Source organism: Leucopleurus acutus, assembly GCF_964270905.1.
Source record: "Leucopleurus acutus genome assembly, chromosome: 10".
Lineage (NCBI taxonomy): Eukaryota > Metazoa > Chordata > Mammalia > Artiodactyla > Delphinidae > Leucopleurus > Leucopleurus acutus.
In genome coordinates this window covers 40426021-40445994 of record NC_139153.1, presented here as the reverse complement: position 1 = coordinate 40445994, position 19974 = coordinate 40426021, and the positions used below count along the sequence as shown (strand labels likewise).

Below are 19974 nucleotides of genomic sequence, written 5' to 3'. Positions count from 1 at the left end.
AAAATAACTAGGTTTACAAATCAAGGTACACATCAGTATGCATGATATGTCTCACTTTTATAAAATCAGGAAATATATACATCATTGATTCTTTATGCGTAAATTGTCTGAAAGGACGTGTAAGACATTGTTAACACTGGTTGCTGGAGAGGGAAACGTGGATGGGGGTTAACAGAGGGAGGCAGACTTACATTTTACTGCATATCCCGTTCTACCATGTGAATGTATTAACCTATTCAAAAGTTAATTTTTGAAAATTATAATTTTACCTACCAAAATAAAAAAAGTATAGATTGTTCTTAGGGAAGGGGTGTGATAGAATTTAGAGAAGATATTTTGTCCAACATACATCACTCCCTCCTCAGCCACTCTACAAGGCTACTCCTAACACATGTCGCTGAGGGTGGCCTGGTCAAGGTAGGAGCCCAAAAGTTCTACAGCACCTGGCTTGCCTCCTCAAGAATCACAATAAATCCTCTTCCTACATTTTTCAGTAATACTGAGCTAAAAGAGATGCCTAAGTTTCAGAAAACTTACATGTTATCCTTTAATTACCACTGAAACCAAAGAACTGGTCTAGAACCTGAAACTAATGAACTGGAGAGAGGGCTGGGAATCTTAATGAAAGCTGGAAAGCACTTTACATACAATATCATTTTCTGCCTTGGCAACAGGGTAGCTAATGGAAGATAAAAACGGAAAAGATCAGAATGTTTTATGCAAATAATAGCTTCTAGCATTCTCTACTCACACGACACACGTTCCTTACCGGGTACATATTCATGCATAGCACAAGCTTTACCCAAAACAAGTCCATACCATGCAGAACACCATCTCATGATGAAGCCTCTCCAAAAGCCTAACTGGCTACACCAAGGCCAACCAGTGTTTTTTCATTTCTGGAGTTAGTAGCTGCATCATGCAAGCTGGGAAACAGTGATTAAGTAATAGCATCATTTGTAGGCTGTGAACAGCCTCAAAGGCCATGATTAGATGTATACTTTTCAGGGGAAAAAACACCCTTAACATTTCTAAATCTTAAAGGAATCATCATCTTCTCAGTCTCCTCTCAATTACTTCACTGATTAGAGGCAAAAAGGGCAAAATTATGAGGAATCCTATATGGGCAAGTTTTACAGACTTGCCCATGGATATGGACTATGTTTCATGGACATAGGCTATGTCCAAACTCTAATCCCTGTGAAACTGTGGGCCAATGGCTGTAAGCAACAAACTGCTAAAAGATAGAGCTGCATCACTGAGAGATCATTTCCCACTTCTAGAAACACAAATAAAGTCTGTGCTTACCAATCTGGGTGGAGGCTACCATAAGGGGTTCATTTTCATTCAATCCAAAAGCAATTTGGATATTTAGTCCCACCAGCACAAGTTACATATATATACTGGAAAAAAAAAATCCCACACACACAGCTGGACATGAAATGTTTTCTTTCCTCTTGTGAATCCTTATACAAAATAATGATATGATTAAAATTTGGCTGTAGACTTTACACATAGGAGGCACACTTTTTTTTTTTTTAATTTAAGAATATCATGGATGGTGATAGACTTTCTGCTAAACAATTTATTGTTTGAAATTCAACTTCCCCTGAAAGTCAAGGTTCAGTGCTGGGTAAAAAGGCATGCAACCAAGTCACCAGCCTCCCAAGCTGGACACAAGGCATGCCTTCGCTGCAGAAAACACATAATTAGCAGTTACAGGTCTTCATGCCAACAAACCAATGGTTAACAAGAATGATTAGAGTCTGGATGGAACCAAAGCACAAGCTCTTTGCCTTTCTGATGCTGACCAAAAGCCACAAGCACACACATTTCCCCACGGCAGGTTCATACCACTGGACTTGAGTTGCTTGGATCGCTCTCGTTCCTGGACTGTAGATTTTGGTAAACGTGGAGTGAGTCCTCGGGACTTGGTGGGTCTCATGTAGCCTTTCATGGGTTCTGCCGCTCTGCTTTTATCTTCCTTCTTCCCTTGTCCCAGTGCCTTCGGTTCAGATTTTTCTGTCATTTTCTCAGGTGCCTCTAAGATCTTGTCTTTGGGTTCTGGGAGTTGAAGAGCCTTGGAAGCAGTCACTACTAACTCATCTACCACCCTTGAAGGAGTCACTTCAACTTTGCCATCTAAGACACCTGACTGGAGTTCTGGTGGTGCCAAGGAAACACATGCCATTTCTCTGCTTTCAGAATCCAGACTGATTTCTTCCAATTTATCCTTTTCACTTTCTGGTGGCAAAAGAGTCGTATCTACCTCCTTATTCAAACTATCTGGGCCCTGGGAATCTCTATTTTCAGCACGTTGGTCCTCACAGAAACTGGGCTTTTGTGCTTTGTCTCCCATTAGGTCAAGAATTGGAACTGGAGCAGAACCTTCCTCAGACTCTTTCTGTTTGTTTACTGGACATGTTGGAAAATTACTGCTATCTGCACATGCTTCTAGGACTCTGACCCCACCTGCCAGGCTTTGTTCTTCTATGAGCACGCCAGAAAGAAGGTGGCCCCCTGCTGGCTCTGTGGTTTTCTCTACTGAGTGCTTTGATGCACCACTGGGCACTGACTCAGATTCTCCTATCATATGCCCTCCGTCTATCCCTGCTTCGTTTTTCATGGGACCAGCAAGCTCACCTTTATTCTGAAGACAGCTAACTCCATGGTTATTAACTGTTTCTATGGCTGCTGTCAGAGTTAGGGCAACTCCTCCTGTGCTTGTAGAGGGCATAACAGCACAGGGAGCCTTGGGTCTTTCTTCAACTGGGACTCCAACTTTGCTGCAATTATCTACCTCTAATAATTTGGAAATCTGGGCTGGAGCTGTCTCTTGCCTGCTTTCTGCCAAGGTGTTTGGAAATGAATCACTTTCCTTTACTACTTGAAAAATAGAAGGGGGCAGTTTTTCACAGGCTGCTGATTCCTGAGCCTCTAGGGGGACTGTCTTATTCATCAACCCTGGTGGTCTTCTAGGGCGGGTAAATGTAATATTTCTATTTTCATCCACATAGCCCATTCCTTCAATTCTGTGGTCCCCTATGGTTTCCATGGGAACATGTATTTTTGTTGCATCTATCTTATTCTCCAGAATGTGCTTCTCAGGGAAACTATTTTTAACCTTTTTGCTTTTTCCATCATTACTCCTTTTATTTGGTTTGTCAGCAACTGCAGTATGTCTCTTGGCCACATCTGTCCTATTCTCCTCAGACGGTACTGAAGGAACAAATCCTGCCCCCTGGATTTGGTCTTGGCAGCTCACATCTGTCACCTTGGTAGCTGGTTCAGTAACAGCAAAATCCTTGCCTGCGCTTGTTTTGTTCCTGCCAAGAGCCCCAAGCTTAGAAGAATTAACCTCAACATTTCTACCCTTTTGGTCAACTCCTTCCACTGTGGGTGTATCTGATATACGTGAGAACAAAGGGTCATGATTTATGGGGAAAGTAAGTTCTAATTCTCTGTTTTGATGGGGAGTACTACCAATATCCCCACGCTTCCCTACAAAAGGTGGGTTGAGGATTTCTTCCTTCCTCTCCATTCTAGCAGGCTGTGTGGAATAACTATTTTTAAACTTTTTGTTTTTGTCTTCACTGCCTCTTTTTGTAGGCTTTTCAGAAATCCAGGGAGCTGCCTCATGATCCATCCAAGGACATTTTTCCTCCTCGCTCTGGTTGCCGACACGCATGCCTATGGCTACAGCTCCTCTTTCTGTTCTAGCACCGGAAGTCTGAATCATGCCTGACCCATTTCCCAAAGGAATCAACGCCTGCAAGGTGCCTGCCACCCTCAGGTCAGTCATCTCCTTAGGGTCCCGCATCACCACTGCCTCAGTGAGCTCAGCCACGGTCCCTGGTTGCTCTGAAGAACCCAGCCCCAGCTCCTCGCCTTTATCCATTCTTTCCATTTTAGGCGCTGGCTCACTTGGCACAAGAACAATTGTGTCCTTGCTGTCCTTCTGGCTGTCCGCAAGCCACAGCAGCTCAGACCTTGCTCTCACCTTCCCAGAACTTGCTCTCATCTTCCCAGAACTTCCCTTTCCCTTCCTGCTTTTGCCATCACCTGCCATTCTCTTAAATGGTTCATTCCCTAGTCCAGGAACCTGAGCTAACACCGTGTCCTGTGGCTGCTCAGAAGCAAAGATGCTGTTCTCCTGTCTTTCCTTGGGAATACTTTCCTTTTTTAGTTCTTTAACCTCTTCAGCTCCCTCAGAAAACTCTTTCTGTTTGTCATTCTGCAGTTTAGTCATTTTACTTTCATCACTCCCTTCTTTTAGACTACTTACTAATGGATTACCTGCTGTCAAAGTGGGTATGGAATTAGGCAGTTCTTTTGCTGCTTTGGGTTTTGAAACTCTACCCTCAGCCCCTTGGTCCAAGACAGGAGAGCAACCCTCTTTGGGTCTGATCTCCAAAGGAATTTCTACTTTGTGTGAAAAAGCTTCTGTCAGGGGTCCTTTCAGATTGAGGGAGCCTACTGTCTGGCTTTTATCCACAGGAGTCTCGAGGTAGGGTGCAGGCTGTGGTTTGCACTCATCTTGCTGCAGCAATTTCTTGTCTTGGCTCTGTGGTGCTGACTTGTTACCTCTCACCTCTGCCTCTACTCTCAGTTTGGGCTGAGAATTTACTGCAGTTTTCGGGGGTTCTTCCAAAGGACACAAAGGAATGCTGAGACCCTCGGAGACAAAGTTCTCAGCTACCAGTTTGGCTGCTCTGGAATCAATTTCACATCCCTTTTTCAAGTTTTCTCTGGATACCAGCCCATGTTCTGTGCCCACAGTGGTAGGCTGGCTGGGGGGAACACCTGACTTTTGTGGGTCAGTGGCAGAGGGATGACCTTTAGGCTCATCTGCATTGTCATCATCCCAAGGTCCCCCAGCCCGGGGCTGAGAGTATCTCTTTTGCTTTGGTTTCTTCTTTTTTTTCTTCATCATCATTGGTGTTCTTTCTATATCCCAGGACTCCCTGCCAAGATCCCTCTGGGGTTCAAGGAAGTCACCATGAATAGTTTTCCTCTGGTTCCCAGGCTCACCACAGGAAGACGAACCAGAAACCCAACCCAACTCAGACAAAGGGCAGGGGCCCAGCCCAGGATCAAGAGTCTTCCGTGGAGAAGAGCCTCCCAGCAGCTCAGGAGGGACCCTGGCAAGCCTGGGCCGGGCGGGCCGGGCGGACCTGCGATCACTGGGTCTGCACGCTTTTTTGGCTTGTGTGGGAAGGGTACCTGCAATACATGAAGTTGGCCAAAATTCCAAACAGAAAACCCCTTGTTATTGTTTCTTTAAGAAAATGTCCATTTAGTGACTCATTTAAGTAGTCTATTTTCACCAACCCACATACTGATTCATTTAGGAAAAGTTTTTTTCCAAAACATTTCTCACTCTTAACTGGGATTAGTAAATATTTAATAAAAATCAAAGATCATCATCTTGGGTAAAGACTTTTTTTTACAAAATGTATTTACAAAATATTCAAAACTTGATAAAAGAAATTCAAACAGCGATCTTCTAATCTGTATAATAAGCACCTACTGCCTATAAATCTCCTCTGATACTTATTTATATTTGTTATTATTTTTAATAGGTACATAATTCCCAGGATAGTAACAAGATGGTAAGCTCCTCTTTTTGGTGACATTGATTAACTGATTGAATGAAATATGTATGATTTTACAATTCTAAGAGTCTGTCACCAATATTATACTAATTACTCATCAGTATTATACCGATTACTTGTTAAACAGACCAGAAGGACAGAATTATACTACTTTAAAAAAAAAAAGAAAGAGAAAAAGAAAAGATACTGAATTAGTATTTTGTCCAGAGAAAAAGTCACATTATTTCAGAACAAGAGCCTCCTACTTTGAAACACAAATGTGCTAGATTTCAATGTTCTGCTGCTAAAGGTACTTCCCAAAAGACAGAGATATATACATAATGCCAAGTATAGGATAATGAATTAAAACAATTAGGATGAGCACCCTTGGAAAAGTTTCAGGAAGGCACTTAGTCCAACCTCCTGCCTCTAAGTCAATGAATGCAGTATGGATCCAAGATCCTGGAAAGAGACCCAGTGAGAGCAGGTCTAGGACAACTCTTTGGCAAGTTTGATGCAATAAATGACCTCACGGAATATTAAAATATTCAAATAGTGACTTTTGTCCTTATCTTTATCCCTCCAATGTCCTCCAAATCCTACCCTTTACTTAATACCTCAGGCCAATTATTGTTTTTCCTGAAAAATTGCTAGGCTTTACCAACTCACAGCATTTATAACATTTAACTTGGCAATTAATCAGCAGCTATTTGGTGCCATCTCTAATACTATTTAATTCAATTATTATATAAATCTTTGGTTTCAGAGTTCACGCTTGGGAACTTCTCTCACCATCCAGGCTAGAAAAGGACCAGGACCCAGGCCTAAGTATCTGTGTGCCTTAGCATGGTGTATACACAATAAGGACTTGAGAAATGTTTAATGATATGTTGAGTCACTAAAACAACATTTTAAAAATCATACATTTATTTAGCTCCCACTTGGTGCCAGACAGTGTTCAAAGCAGTAGAGATTCCAAGTGTAGCAAATCTTGGTCCCTGCCCTGAAGTTCACGATCTCACCACAATCACAGAAAAGGAGGCAGAGAATCACTAAGTTGATAATCATGTGCACGTGCTTCTGGCTTACCATCAAAAATGTGTAAAGCTCACTGAAATCTGTTTAAGAAAGAGAGCTGACTTCGTAAACGGTCCTGCTGATCACCACCTTATAACCAGGAACAATGTCTTCCACCATCTCCCCATCTTTCCCAGTTTAAGCGTTTTCAAACAGGCCACTTTGTTTTCCTGACATACCTGAGGTCTCTGAAGGAAGTTCAGAAGGTTGACTACTGAACGGTTTCTTTTGCTCTAGTTCCTCTGACACAGAATCCTCATCTGTTGGCAAGTTGTGCTTTTGGCCCATGGCTGTGACTGCTTCTAAAGGTAAAAGTAAAAACCACACAGGTTTCAGAGAAGCACCATTTCAGCTACTTCTCCACCTTCCAGAAATTGGAAATGGACACAGTTTTTGAGGAATGAGGGACGCTCCTATTAGGGCAGGAGAGAAATGGAGTGGCAGTTGGAAGGGGGAGGAAAGGGGGGGTTGGGAGGGTTGGGTTTTTTTTTAAAAAGAAGAGAAAAATAACAAATGTTTTTACAGTGGTGGGAATGATCCAATGTAAAGGGGGGAAAACATGGTGCAAGGCAAGAAAAGAGAATGGCCAGGGCAATGTGTGTAAGTAGACAAGAGAAGACAGGATCTAGTGCAAGACAAAGATGCTGCCCCTCATGACTAGGAGCAGGGACTGTTTGCTGATGGCAACAGCAGGGAAGGCAGAGTCTATGGATAAAGATACAAGTAGTTAGGTAGACGAGCGAGTGGAAGTTTGTGAATGTTCTCTTTTATTGCTTCAATCATCTATAAGAAAAACAGGAAGATGAGCAGAGAACAAGGATGGAGAAGGTGTTGGCGGTTGGAGGAGGGCAAAGGTGAGAAAGAACTGTTCAGGGGAGCAGGAATGTGTTTAGACTTGCGAAGTACAGTGTGACTGTCTTTATTTTACCTGGCATGACGTTTGTCCCTTACCCTTCTGGAGACTACACCCTTGTAGACAAATACTGCAAGTAAGCGTAAGCCCATACCTGCTGATATCATGAGAGGAGGTACAGCTGACTGTCCTTCATCCTGGAGAGATTCTAACTGGGAATCCTCACTTGTTTCTTCCTGTGTCCGTGCAGTTTCCATGTCCTTAACAGGAACTGGTGCCACCTCTGCTTCTGAGGATGCTGCAACATCCTTGGCTGGAGCCACATTGTTGGCCAGGGTCACCTTCGTTTGTAGGGGTAGAGCCACATTCTTGCCCAGGGCCATCTCTGTTTCTGGAGATGAAACCACGTCCTTGCCCAGGGCCACCTCTGTTTCTTGAGGTGGAGCCACGTCCTTGCTGAGGGCCATCTCTACTTCTAGGGGTGGAGCCATGTCCTTGACTGGGGTGACTTCTGTTTCTGGAGGTGCAGCCATGTCCTTGACTAGGGCCACCTCTGTTTCTGGGGGTAGTACCATATCCCCAGTCAGGGCCACCTCTGTTTCTGAGGACAAGGCTACCTCCTTGGCTGAGGATATTTCTGTGGATGACACAACGTCCTCATCCAGTGGCACCTCTATTTCTGAAAGTGATGCTACACCCTTGGGTGGGGCCACCTCTTGGTCTGTACGTGGTACCATACCCTCAGCTGGGGCCAAATCCATTTTTACAGGTGGTGTCCTCTCTGCTTCTTTGAATAGTAGTATGTCCTTGGCTGGGGTTACCTCTGTTTCTGTGGGCAGTACCATGTCCTTGGCCAAAGACACATCTGTTTCTGTGGGCAATACACTGTCCTTAACTGGGGTTGCCTCTGTTTCTAGGGGTAGTACCACGTCCTTGACTAAGGCCTTATCTGGTTCGATGGATGATTCCATGTCCTTGGCCAGGGTCACATCTGGTTCGGTAGGTGGTTCCGTGTCTTTAGCCAAGGCCACCTCTGTTTCTGTGGCTGGCGCCACATCCTTGGCCAGGACCATCTCTGATTCTCGAGATGGTGCCATGTTAGCAGCCTTCAGTCCCATCACCATTTCCATTGCTTTTGTTGGTGCTCTCTCTTCTGCTGATGCCATTTCTACCTCCTTAGCAGGCTCTAAGGGAAATAAATTGGACATTTAGGATCCATCATTGTCTGCTCATAGCTCTTCATTCAAAACTTACTTTCTTAGGGCACAAGAGTATCTAGCTTTTGTGACCATAACATCCTAAACATAACTAAAAAGGTGTCCACTTAATGCATTTGTGCCTACTCTTCGACAGTCCTAATACTTAGAAGAATAGAATACTGGCAGAACAAAGAGTGGAGGAGGAAAGGCAAAGGAGAGAAAAAAACACAGGTCCAAAAAATCAACACAGGTACACAATTAGTGTCAGAATGGGAACCTGTGGGACATCAAGAAAACCCCCCAGAGTTCTAAATCTGCCCTGAATTACAGAGGGATTGTCTTTGCCCACTGGCCCTAAGTGTTGTATTTCAACTACAACTTAATTCCTCCAGCTTTGAAATCAGTAATTTAAGTTTAAAAACATCTGTGACAGTTGTGAAAATTTTACCTAACTATACTGCTGCACAAGGCTCAAAAATGTTTGATGCTTTATATTGATTATTGATACTGTAACTATTAAGTGATAAACAGGGATCCTAACAATGTACCTGCTGTAGGCTGCAGAGGCTGTGTAATGGCCTCAGGGGAAATGAAGGATGCTGAATGTGGAGGGTTTGGAGCTTCCACAGGCCACCCCTGAGGAACAACAGCTGCAGGAGCAAATGTGTCACAGGGAAACACACCTAATATTGAAACACAAATACATTTTTCAGACTCAGTCAACAATGGGGAAAAAAGACATTTGATATTTAAAACCAGCTTTATATATTGCCATAAAGACATAGGCCAAAAGGACCAACGAGAAACAAAGCAAGAAAATTTTAAAGTAAAAACCGCTGACATTCTCCAGGTTTTGGCTAATTGTTAGGCTGCTGCCCTGCTGATTGACACTGACTGGCCACCTTCTACAATGTTTTACAAAGATTCAAGAACACCAAAGAATAGGGAGGGTGGGAGGGAGACGCAAGAGGGAGGAGATATGGGGATATATGTATTTGTATAGCTGATTCACTTTGTTATAAAGCAGAAACTAACATACCATTGTAAAGCAATTATACTCCAATAAAGATATTAAAAAAATAAATAAATAAAAAATAGCAAAGGACGAGCTCTTGCTCCTACATCACAACCAACAGAACGCAACATACAGTAAGGGACAGTGAATCAATTCCTCATCTGTACCGTGAGATTAACATACAACCCTTTCCAACATTAGAAGACACTTTTGTGAAAATGTTTTGTAAATTATTAAGAACTAGACAGATGTAAAAGCATTATTATTATGCTGTCCTCTGCCAGACCTAATATCACATGGGATTTAGTATCGCCTGGTCCTTGCCATCAAGATTATTACAATTTAGCTAGAGAGGCAAGATAGACATATATCAAATAAGGTAAACTGTGTAGTATGGACTAAATGCTATAAGAATTTCAAAAGAACCATGAGACCAGCACAGTCACAGAAGGCTTCAGAGAAGAAGCAAGAGCAGGAAGAGAGGGGAGAGTAGTCAATTTCAAGGATGGAGAGCTCACTGAGCAAAGAAAAGAACGAGGATGCCAACAGGACAAGAATGTTTCTGGGACTATGAGATTAGTCTGATTCAAACAGATCTTGTATACCAGAGAGGGAAAATGGGATTAGAACAAACAGTAGAAGAAAAAATCCAGAAAACCAGAGAATTTAGAGAAAAAAAGTGTGTGTGGGGGAGCTGTCTTAAGGTCTTAATCATAAAAATGAGATAATGAATACAGAACAGGGAGTCAGATGATCAGGTATATTCAGAATTAATTTTAAAGGAGAGCAGGAAGTCTGATAGGCGACCACTGAGGTGGTCTAGGTATGAAGTGATAGGGGCTTGCATGGGGTAAAGCAGAGGGAGCACAAAGGAAGAGAAGAAAGATGCTGTAAAGAAAGAAGTCAGTGCAACTAAGTGACTGACTAGGTAGTGAGCTGAAAAAACAGGAGTCAAAGCCAAAATCAAATCAGGAGACTAGATGGACTGCATCAAAGTCAACTCATTTAACATCCTTCTTGCAAGAGATCATCAGGTCAAAGAAAAGCATAAGTGAAACATACAACTACTAGCCAGGATCTTTACAAATACAAAATTATAAGCATTATTTGAAGTGGGACTTACTGATGATGGGTACTGAAGGAAACCAGAACATGTTACCCCAAAATATGCCCCTTTGACATAAAAATTTTGAGCTGAAGGCAATTAAGCAAACAACAAATTGAGAAAAAGCTCCTCCCTTTCTGCCTAAAGGCAGGATATAAATTTTCCTTTCACTGGCAAGAGACACTTATCGGGCCAGAGAGGACACCAAAAGAATATGCAAACAAACCTGACTCCATTAGTTCCCTCTCATATACTTACCTTCCCGAAGTATGACTCTTGGAAGTGTAAAACTGCTTTCCTTTATCCTGTCATTTCTCTACAAATTTAATATTCTTTGTTGAGGATGCTACACAAACTGAATTTCTTTCTTTTTTAAAATAAATTTATTTATTTTGTTTTTTTGTTTATATATTTTTGACTGTGTTGGGTCTTCATTGCTGCACGCAGACTTTCTCTAGTTGCAGCGAGCAGGGGCTACTCTTTGTTGAGGTGCGCCGGTTTTCCTTGCGAAGCATGAGCTCTAGGCACATGGGCTTCGGTAGTTCTGCCACGCGGGCTCAGTAGTTGTGGCTCACAGGCTCTAGAGCGCAGGGTCAGTGATTGTGGTGCAAGGGCTTAGCTGCTCTGCAGCATGTGGGGTCTTCCCAGACCAGGGCTTGAACCCATGTGCCCTGCATTGGCAGGTGGATTCTCAACCACTGTGCCACCAGGGAAGTCCCAAACTGAATTTCTAAGCTACACCTTTGAGTTACTTTCCTCCCATGTGATGTATGTTGCATGCGTTAATAAACTATTTGTTTTTTTCTTATTAACCTGTCTATAGAGTCTCAACTGAACACCAAAGATGGGTAGAAGTAAAGTTTTGCCTGCCCTACAGTACCTTGGCCACATTCATGTTAAGTTATACAAAACCAGGAATGAGGAAACTATTAATTGATAACTAAGATCTGTTTAACGTTTAGTTTACCATGTACCAGAAACTATGCGAAGTACTTTTACATAAATTTTATTTCATCAACACCACATCTTTAAGGTAAGAACAAGTGGTGGCCCCATTTTATAAAGAAACCAAAGTTTAGGGAGGACATAACTTGCAGAAGGCCATGAACTAGTAAAAATGTGGAGACAGAACCTGGCCCTAGGATATAGGATTCAAGATCCCATGAGAGGAGGTGAGCTGAACCTGAGCAGCCCAACTGTGAATTCTCTGTGACTAATCTAGAAGGAGCCTTGTCAGAGCCAGAGCCCCTAAACATGACTTTGCCTAGTAATTCACTTCAAAGGTGATGGGTGAAAAGCCAAATTAATTGATGGAGTTAAGAAATAAATCCAGCTGGAGAAGTCATACCATAACTGTCTTTCAGGGGATCATTTTGTTCTGCAGATGCTGAAGCACTGGTTGTTCCACTGGGGAGAAAGAGCAAATCTTCCAGGCTGTCATCATGGTGCATCTTAAAGGGATCTGGAATAAAGAAGGAATTTAAAACTCATTCCCATTGAACACAACTAGAAAGATTATCATTCCTTTTTATCCTCTGATGAATACTGATTAGCTACATGTGTGTCGTCAACAGTGAGTTAAATATGTTGAGATAATATGTGACTGAATGTGGTAGGGAATCAAATATTCATTAATTCACTTGTGACAAGTTAAAAATACATAATCTCATATTCTCTAAGATTTAATTATCTAAATCAGACAGCCAACAAATACATAAAACTAAAACTACAACTAATGCTCGAGTCTATAATATATTAGGAGGTGAGAGTACAAATATAAACTTTCAATATGTATTTACAGAGTAGACATTCATTTTAGGTTATTAAAAAAAACACACACACACAGAACAAGTAAAAGAGACATTTTCACCTCCTGTGGAGAGCATGAAGAAAACTGCATTTCAAAAGCTGTCTGAATGAGACAAGGTGAACTGCTGGTACCTGGAAAGAATGAACTCTAGACTCAGGAGTTGGCATGAGTAAAGGCACTGAAAACATCAGGTAAACTCTGCACCTTCTTACATGAAAAAAGAGCAAAGCCATTTAGGCCAAGCAAGAATTCTGCTCTCCAAGGAGGCCATCTCGAAATGCAACACACATCTGAATTAGCCTGAAAGTTTATAAAAACACACTGCTGGGCCCTAAGAATCTGCATTTCTAACTAGTTTCTCAGGGAATGCTAATTCCCTTTAGGCACTTCCATTGTCAGAGGCAGCTGCACTGAAGTCCAGGCTTTAAGTTAATGTTCATTCCTGTGGCTCTGAAGCAGCTGCCCCTCCCTCTTATAGTAAGGGATTTCAGGCTTAGGGGAGAGCGCAGCACCGCAGAATATGAACGAGCAGAAAGGAAACTGAGAAACTGCTGGGGCTGGAGGAGGCCCCAGTGCTGCTGCTTCAGAACAGCAGAGGAGCTAGAATCTAGACAGATTAGAAAGCTTCATTCTCCCCAGTCTTAACTTGGTTTGGGGTACCTGCTGCTTGCTCTGCCTCTCACACTTCCACTGAAGGAAAACAGGACACTTAAACCAGCAATGAGAATGACTGTTGTATGGTTTGCACATTAGGAGGGGAAGAATGCTAAATCACATGTAAAAATCAAAGATTTCTACAAAGTTCTGTCATTTATTCATTACTATTTTACTAGGTGCATATGATATGGCAGACCCTGTGTGTTCTAAAAACCCAAAGATGTATAAATCAGGGTTGAAAACATTTAGGAGATGGATATACTTTAGTTCAAGTCAAGGAAGGTCTTCACTTGAAAAATATTTAAGCTGAGCACTAAAGAACTGAGTGGTTGCGGGACAGAGGAAGACCTTTTCTTTCTCTACCTACATACATTCCCTCTCTTAGTGATCTCATCCAGTCTCACAGTTTAAAATTCCATCTATAAGATGATGACACTCAAATTTGTATCTCCAGTCATCTCAACCTCTCCCTTTATTTCCTGACTTCTGTATCAAACTGCCAACACTTAATGTATAAAATAAAGCCAAAATGTAACCTGTTTCCCAAATCACTCCTCCTACAGTCTTCCCATCTCTGATGGCATTCTATCTTTTTGGTCCAAAACCCTGGAGTCATCCTTGGTTTCTCTCTTTCATACACCACATCCAAGTCGTCAGGAAATCCAGCTGACTTGACCTTGAAAATGTCCCCCAGTGGGCTTCCCTGGTGGCGCAGTGGATAAGAATCTGCCTGCCAATGCAGGGGACACAGGTTCGAGCCTTGGTCCAGGAAGATCCTACATGCCGCGGAGCAACTAAGCCCAAGCACCACAACTGCTGAGCCTGGGCTCTAGAGCCCACGAGCCACAACTACTGAGCCCGCGTGCCACAGCTACTGAAGCCTGAGCTCCGCAACGAGAAGCCACCACAATGAGAAGCCTGCACACCGCAACGAGGAGTAGCCCCCGCTCACCGCAACTAGAGAAAGCCCGTGTGCGGCAACAAAGACCCAACACAGCCAAAAAATAAATAAATAAAATGAAAAAAAAATGTCTCCCAGAATCTATTTCTTCCCCACCTCCACTACAGTTTCTCACAAGGCTGCAGTGAAGGTACTGCCCAGGGCTGTGATCATTTGGAGACTTGACTGGGGCTGGAGAACCTGCCTACATGATGATGGCTTACTCACATGGCTGTTAACTGGAGGCTTCTGTTCCTCCCCACGTGTGCCTCTCCACAGCAGCAGCTATCGCCAGGGTGAGTAAACCCAGTGTGACCAAGACAGAAACTGTAGTGTCTTTTGTAATCTAATCTTAGAAATGGCATACCATTATTTCTGCCATCTATTCTATTGGTCACATAGCCCAAGCATGGTACGATGTGGAAGGTGACTACACAAGGGTGTGAATGCTAGGAGGTGGGGATCACTGGAGCCATTGCCCTGAATTAGTAATTAAAAACAACTCACAAAGAAACGCCCTGGCTGAGATGGCTTCCCTGATGAAATCTACCAAATATTTAAAGAAGAATGAAAATCAATTCTTCACAAACACTTCCAAAAATATTAAAGAGAGGAGGATACTTCCCAACTCATTATATGAGACTAATATAAAACTAGACAAAGACATCTCAAGAAAGGAAAACTACTGACCAGTATCTTTTCTGAACATGGATGCAAAAGTCCTCAACAAATGTTTACATATGTGCCAGCATATAAAACTCATTATATACCATGACCAAATGGGATCCACCTCAGGAATGCAACATTGGTTTAACATCCAAAAATCAATTAATGGAATACATACATAACAACAGAATTAAAAAAATAAAACCACATGATCATCAACAGATGCAGAAAAATCACTTGGCAAAACCCAACACCCTTTCACGATAAATCAAACACTCAACAAATTAGGAATAGAAGGCATTTTCCTTAATCTGATAAACGACATCAACAAAAACCGCACAGCTAAGACCATGCTTAATGGTAAAAGACTGGATGCTTTCCCTAACTAAGACCAGGAACAAACAAGGAAGTCTGCTCTTGCCACTTCTATTTAACATTGTACTGAAGGTTCTAGTCAGGACAATTAAGCAAGGACAAGAAATAAAAGGCAGCCTGATTAGAAAGGAAGAAGTAAAACTTTATTGTAGAGGACATGATCTTATACGCAGAAAATCCTACGGAATCAACTAAAAAACTATTAGAACTAATGAGTTCAGCAAGGTTGGAAGATACAAGATCAATATACAAAAACCAATTCAGATTCAGAACAATCTGAAAATGAAAGAAAACAATTCCATTCATAAGAATAAAGAACAATAAAATATTAGGAATAAATTTTACAAAAGGGAGTATAAAACTTACACTCTGAAAACTACCAAAATATTGCTGAAAGAAGTAAGGTATAAACACATGGAAAAACATTCTAAGTTTAAGGATTGGAAGACTTAATATTGTTGAGATGGCAAAACTCCCCAAATTGATCTACAGATTTAACACAATTCCTACCAAAAATCCCAGCCGATTTCTTTTTCTTTTAATTAATTAATTAATTTATTTATTTTTGGCTGCATTGGGTCTTCGTTGTTGCCTGCGGTTTTTCTCTAGTTGCGGCAAGCGGGGTCTACTCTTTGCAGCGGTGCACAGGCTTCTCATTGCGGTGGCTTCTCTTTTGCAGAGCACAGGCTTTAGGTGTGTGGGCTTCAGTAGTTGTGGCACGAGGGCTCAGTAGTTGTGGCTCGCGGGCTCCAGAGCGCAGGCTCAGTAGTTGTGGTGCACAGGCTTAGTAGCTCCATGGCATGTGGGATCTTCCCAGACCAGGGATCGAACCCATGTCCCCTGAATTGCCAGACAGATTCTTAACCACTGCGCCACAGGGAAGTCCCCCAGCTGATTTCTTTATAGAAATTCACGAGCTGACTCTAAAATTAATATGGAATTCCAAAGGATACAAAATAGCCAAAACAATCATCAAAAAGAAGACCAGGGCTTCCCTGGTGGCTCAGTGGTTGAGAGTCGGCCTACCGACGCAGGGGACATGGGTTTGTGCCCCGGTCGGGGAAGATCCCACATGCCGCGGAGTGGCTGGGCCTGTGAGCCATGGCTGCTAAGTCTGCGTGTCTGGAGCCTGTGCTCCGCAACGGGAGAGGCCACAACAGTGAGAGGCCCGCGTACCGCAAAAAAAAAAAAAAAAAAAAAAAAGAAGTCCAAAGTAGGGAGACTCATACTACTCAATTGCAAAACTTACCACAAAGCAACAGTAACCATGACAGTGTAGTACTGGCATAAGGACAGACATACAGAACAATGGAACAGAACTAAGAGCTGAGAAACAAAACTGTATATCTATGGTCAACAAATTTTCAACAAGGGTGCCAAGACAATTCAATGGGGAAAGAATAGACTTTTCAAAAAATGGAGCTGGGACAACTGGATATCCACATGAAGAACAATGAATCTGGACCCCTACACCTTTCACCATACACAACAATTAACCCACAGTGGATCAAAGACCTCAATATAAGAGCTAAAACTATATAAAATTTTTAGAAGAAAACATAAGGATAAATCTTCATGACCTCAGATTTGGCGATGGAGCCTTAGATATGACACCAAACCTTGAGCAACAAAAGAAAAACTAGATAAAGTGGACATCATCAAAATTAAAAACTGGGCTTCCCTGCTGGCACAGTGGTTGAGAATCCGCCTGCCGATGCAGGGGACATGGGTTGGAGCCCTGGTCCGGGAGGATCCCACGTCCCGCAGAGCAGCTGAGCCCATGTGCCACAACTACTGAGCCCATGTGCCACACCTACTGAGGCCCATGCGCCTGGAGCCCATGCTCTGCAACGGGAGAAGCCACCGCAATGAAAGGCCTGCGTACCGCAGTGAGGCGCAGCCCCTGCTTGCCGCAGCTGGAGAAGGCCCATGTGCAGCAACAAAGACCCAACGCAGCCAAAAATAAATAAATTTAATTAATTAATTATTAAAAACTCTTGTGCTCCACGGACACTACCAAGAAAATCAGAAGATAACCCACAAATTGGAAGAAAATAGTTGCAAATCATAAATCTGATAAGCATCTAGTATGTGAAATATAAAGAATTCTTACAGCACAACAAAAAGATCAACCAATTAGAAAATGGTCAAAGGATCTGAATACACATTTCTCCAAGGAAGATATACAAATAGCCAATAAGCACATGAAAAGATAATCAACATCATCAGCCATTAGGAAAATGCAAATCAAAATCACCACAAGATACCATTTCACACCCATTAGGTTACTATAATTGTTTAAAAAGGGAAAACAAGTGTTGTCAAGGATGTAGTGATTACAAACCTCATAGGTTACTGGTGGGAATATAAAATGTTGCAGTTGCTTTGGAAAACAGCTTGGCAATTCCACAAATGATTAAACAGAGTTACCATATGATCAGCAATTCCAATCCAGGTTACATTCCTTCATCTACACAAAATCTTGTATACGAATACTTTAGAAAGCATTATTTACAATAGTTGGGGAAAAAAAGGAGGAGACCAACCCAAATGTCCATCAACTCATGAATAAACAAAATGCAGTGTATCCATACAAAATATTACATGCCCATTTAAAGAATGAAGTTCTAATCCATGCCCAAAAATGCATGTACCTTGGAAACACTGGGCAAAATGAAAAAAGCCAGCCACAAAAGACCACATATTAACATGATGATTCCATTCATACGAAATGTCCTGAATAGGTAAATTTATAGAGACAGAAAGTAGATTTAGTGGTTGCTTAGGGCTGGGGTGGATAAGGAGATGGGAGTGAAATCTAAGGAGTACTGAGTTTCTTTATGAGGTGACAAAAAATATTCTAAAATGGACTCTGGTGATGGCTGTACATATATGTAAATATAATAAAATCCACTCAATTGTACATTTTAAATGGGTGAATTGTATGGTATGTGAATTACATCTCATTAAAGCTTTCTTCAAAAATTATGTATATCTGGGACAGCTCATGACTGGAGAGTGGTACAGAACATCAAGTACTAGAACATCTGGAACCAGTTATGGGCACCTTTTAAGTTAGATAGCAAAAAAGAAACCATATATAAGTGGAAACAAATAACTTGAGCTCTCAACCTCATTAACTCTGACATGGAGGTATCAACTACTGCTTTGAGGTGCTTCTGCAGTCCATCCCTCCCACCACTTCCAACTCTAGGCAACTACAGATAGGCTTTTTTTTGTCTCTATAAATTAGTTAGAATTTTATACAAATTGGGTATAAGTTTTAGTTTTCTTTTTTTTGTCAAATGAAGATAATATATACTTGGCAGAGTTAGGTAAGAAACGCAGATAATATGTATATTGAGGCTCTAGTACTGTGCCTGGCACAAAATAGGCATTTGACAAATGGTGCTATTAGTACTATAATAATTCCTTTTGGAAGAACTAAGGTTCTAAGGTACTATTGATCATTTAGTCCTCAATGAATATGAATTTCAGCTTTTTACTCAAAACAGGTTTTGAAGGGGAGAAAACAAAGGGGTACCTGCCTCAGAAGAAGGGATAAATAGAAAGGAGAAAGGGTCAACTAAATGTTCAGGGGAAATAATTATACCTTGGTTGTGCTTTACAAGCTATATTTAGGCTGAAATGTTTTATCTCATTTACTGGTGGGAATATAAAATGTTGCAGTTGCTTTGGAAAACAGCTTAAATAGTGGTGATTGTGGCTTTTCCATGTTTATGTCATAGTTCACATTCAGCAGTCACAAGCAAGCCTTGCACTTACCAGTCTGGATAGGATTCACCACTTGCTCGGGTTCAAAGCAAAAGTTTGTATTTTCTGGCCAGTTCTGGCTGTTCTGATATCCCTGGTAGGCCATTTTCTCTTCAAGGAATTCAGTTGGAGACCCTTCAAATAGAAACAGGAAACAAAAGTTATAAGGTACCACTATTGACATCTGATTATTTTTGGCTTTTGTAAATAATGCTGCTATGAACATTCAAGTACAGGTTTTTGTGTGGACATACGTTTTCAATTCTATTGGGTATATATGCTCAGCAGTTGAAATGCTAGGTGATACAGCAATTCTATGTTTAACATTTTGAGGATCTGCCAAACTTTTCCATAAATGTATATAAATGGCTGTACTAGTTTATAATCTCACCAGTAATGTCTGAGGGTTTCAATTTCTCCACATCTTCACCAACACCTGCTATTATCTTTTTTTATTTTAGCCATTCTAGATATGGGTGTGAAGTGGTACCTCATCACGGTTTTGATTTGCATTTCCCTGATGACTAATGATGTTATGTATTATTTCATGTGTTTATCTAAGGTCACTTTTATGTTTTTCTTCCCCAAAGAAAGGTTTATTCAAATAATTTACCCAATTTTAAATTAAGCTACTTGGTTTTTTTATTATTGAAATGTAAGATTCACTTTCTTGATGATGTCCTTGGAACACAAAAGTTTTTAATTTCAATGAAGTCCAGTTTATGTACTTTTTCGGTCATCTGTGCTTTCAGTGTCGTATCTAAGAAACCACTGACTAATCTAAGGTTACAAAGATTTATGCCCATGTTTTCTTATAAGAGTCTTATAGTTTTACCTCTTACATATACGTATATGATCCATGTTGGGTTAATTTTTTATATGGTGTTAGGTAGGGGTCTTAACTTCACT

At 41.5% G+C, this 19974-nt stretch overlaps 1 protein-coding gene across 9 annotated transcripts in view; it reads right to left on the bottom strand.

Annotated features, from left to right (window-relative positions):
* The window catches only part of MAP4 (microtubule associated protein 4), a 170172-nt gene that overhangs the window by 39842 nt on the left and 110356 nt on the right, over window positions 1-19974 (bottom strand). For 5 of the 9 annotated variants that reach the window (XM_082847258.1, XM_082847263.1, XM_082847259.1 and 2 more), the window contains exons 4-8: window positions 19078-19200; window positions 12192-12305; window positions 9272-9406; window positions 7679-8710; window positions 6851-6973 (exon numbers count right to left, since the gene is read on the bottom strand). In XM_082847258.1, coding sequence (XP_082703384.1) covers window positions 6851-6973; window positions 7679-8710; window positions 9272-9406; window positions 12192-12305; window positions 19078-19200 — 1527 coding nt within the window. The remainder of the gene's footprint in view (window positions 1-6850; window positions 6974-7678; window positions 8711-9271; window positions 9407-12191; window positions 12306-19077; window positions 19201-19974) is intronic. The other 4 variants (XM_082847262.1, XM_082847265.1, XM_082847266.1 and 1 more) reach the window with 2 other exon arrangements.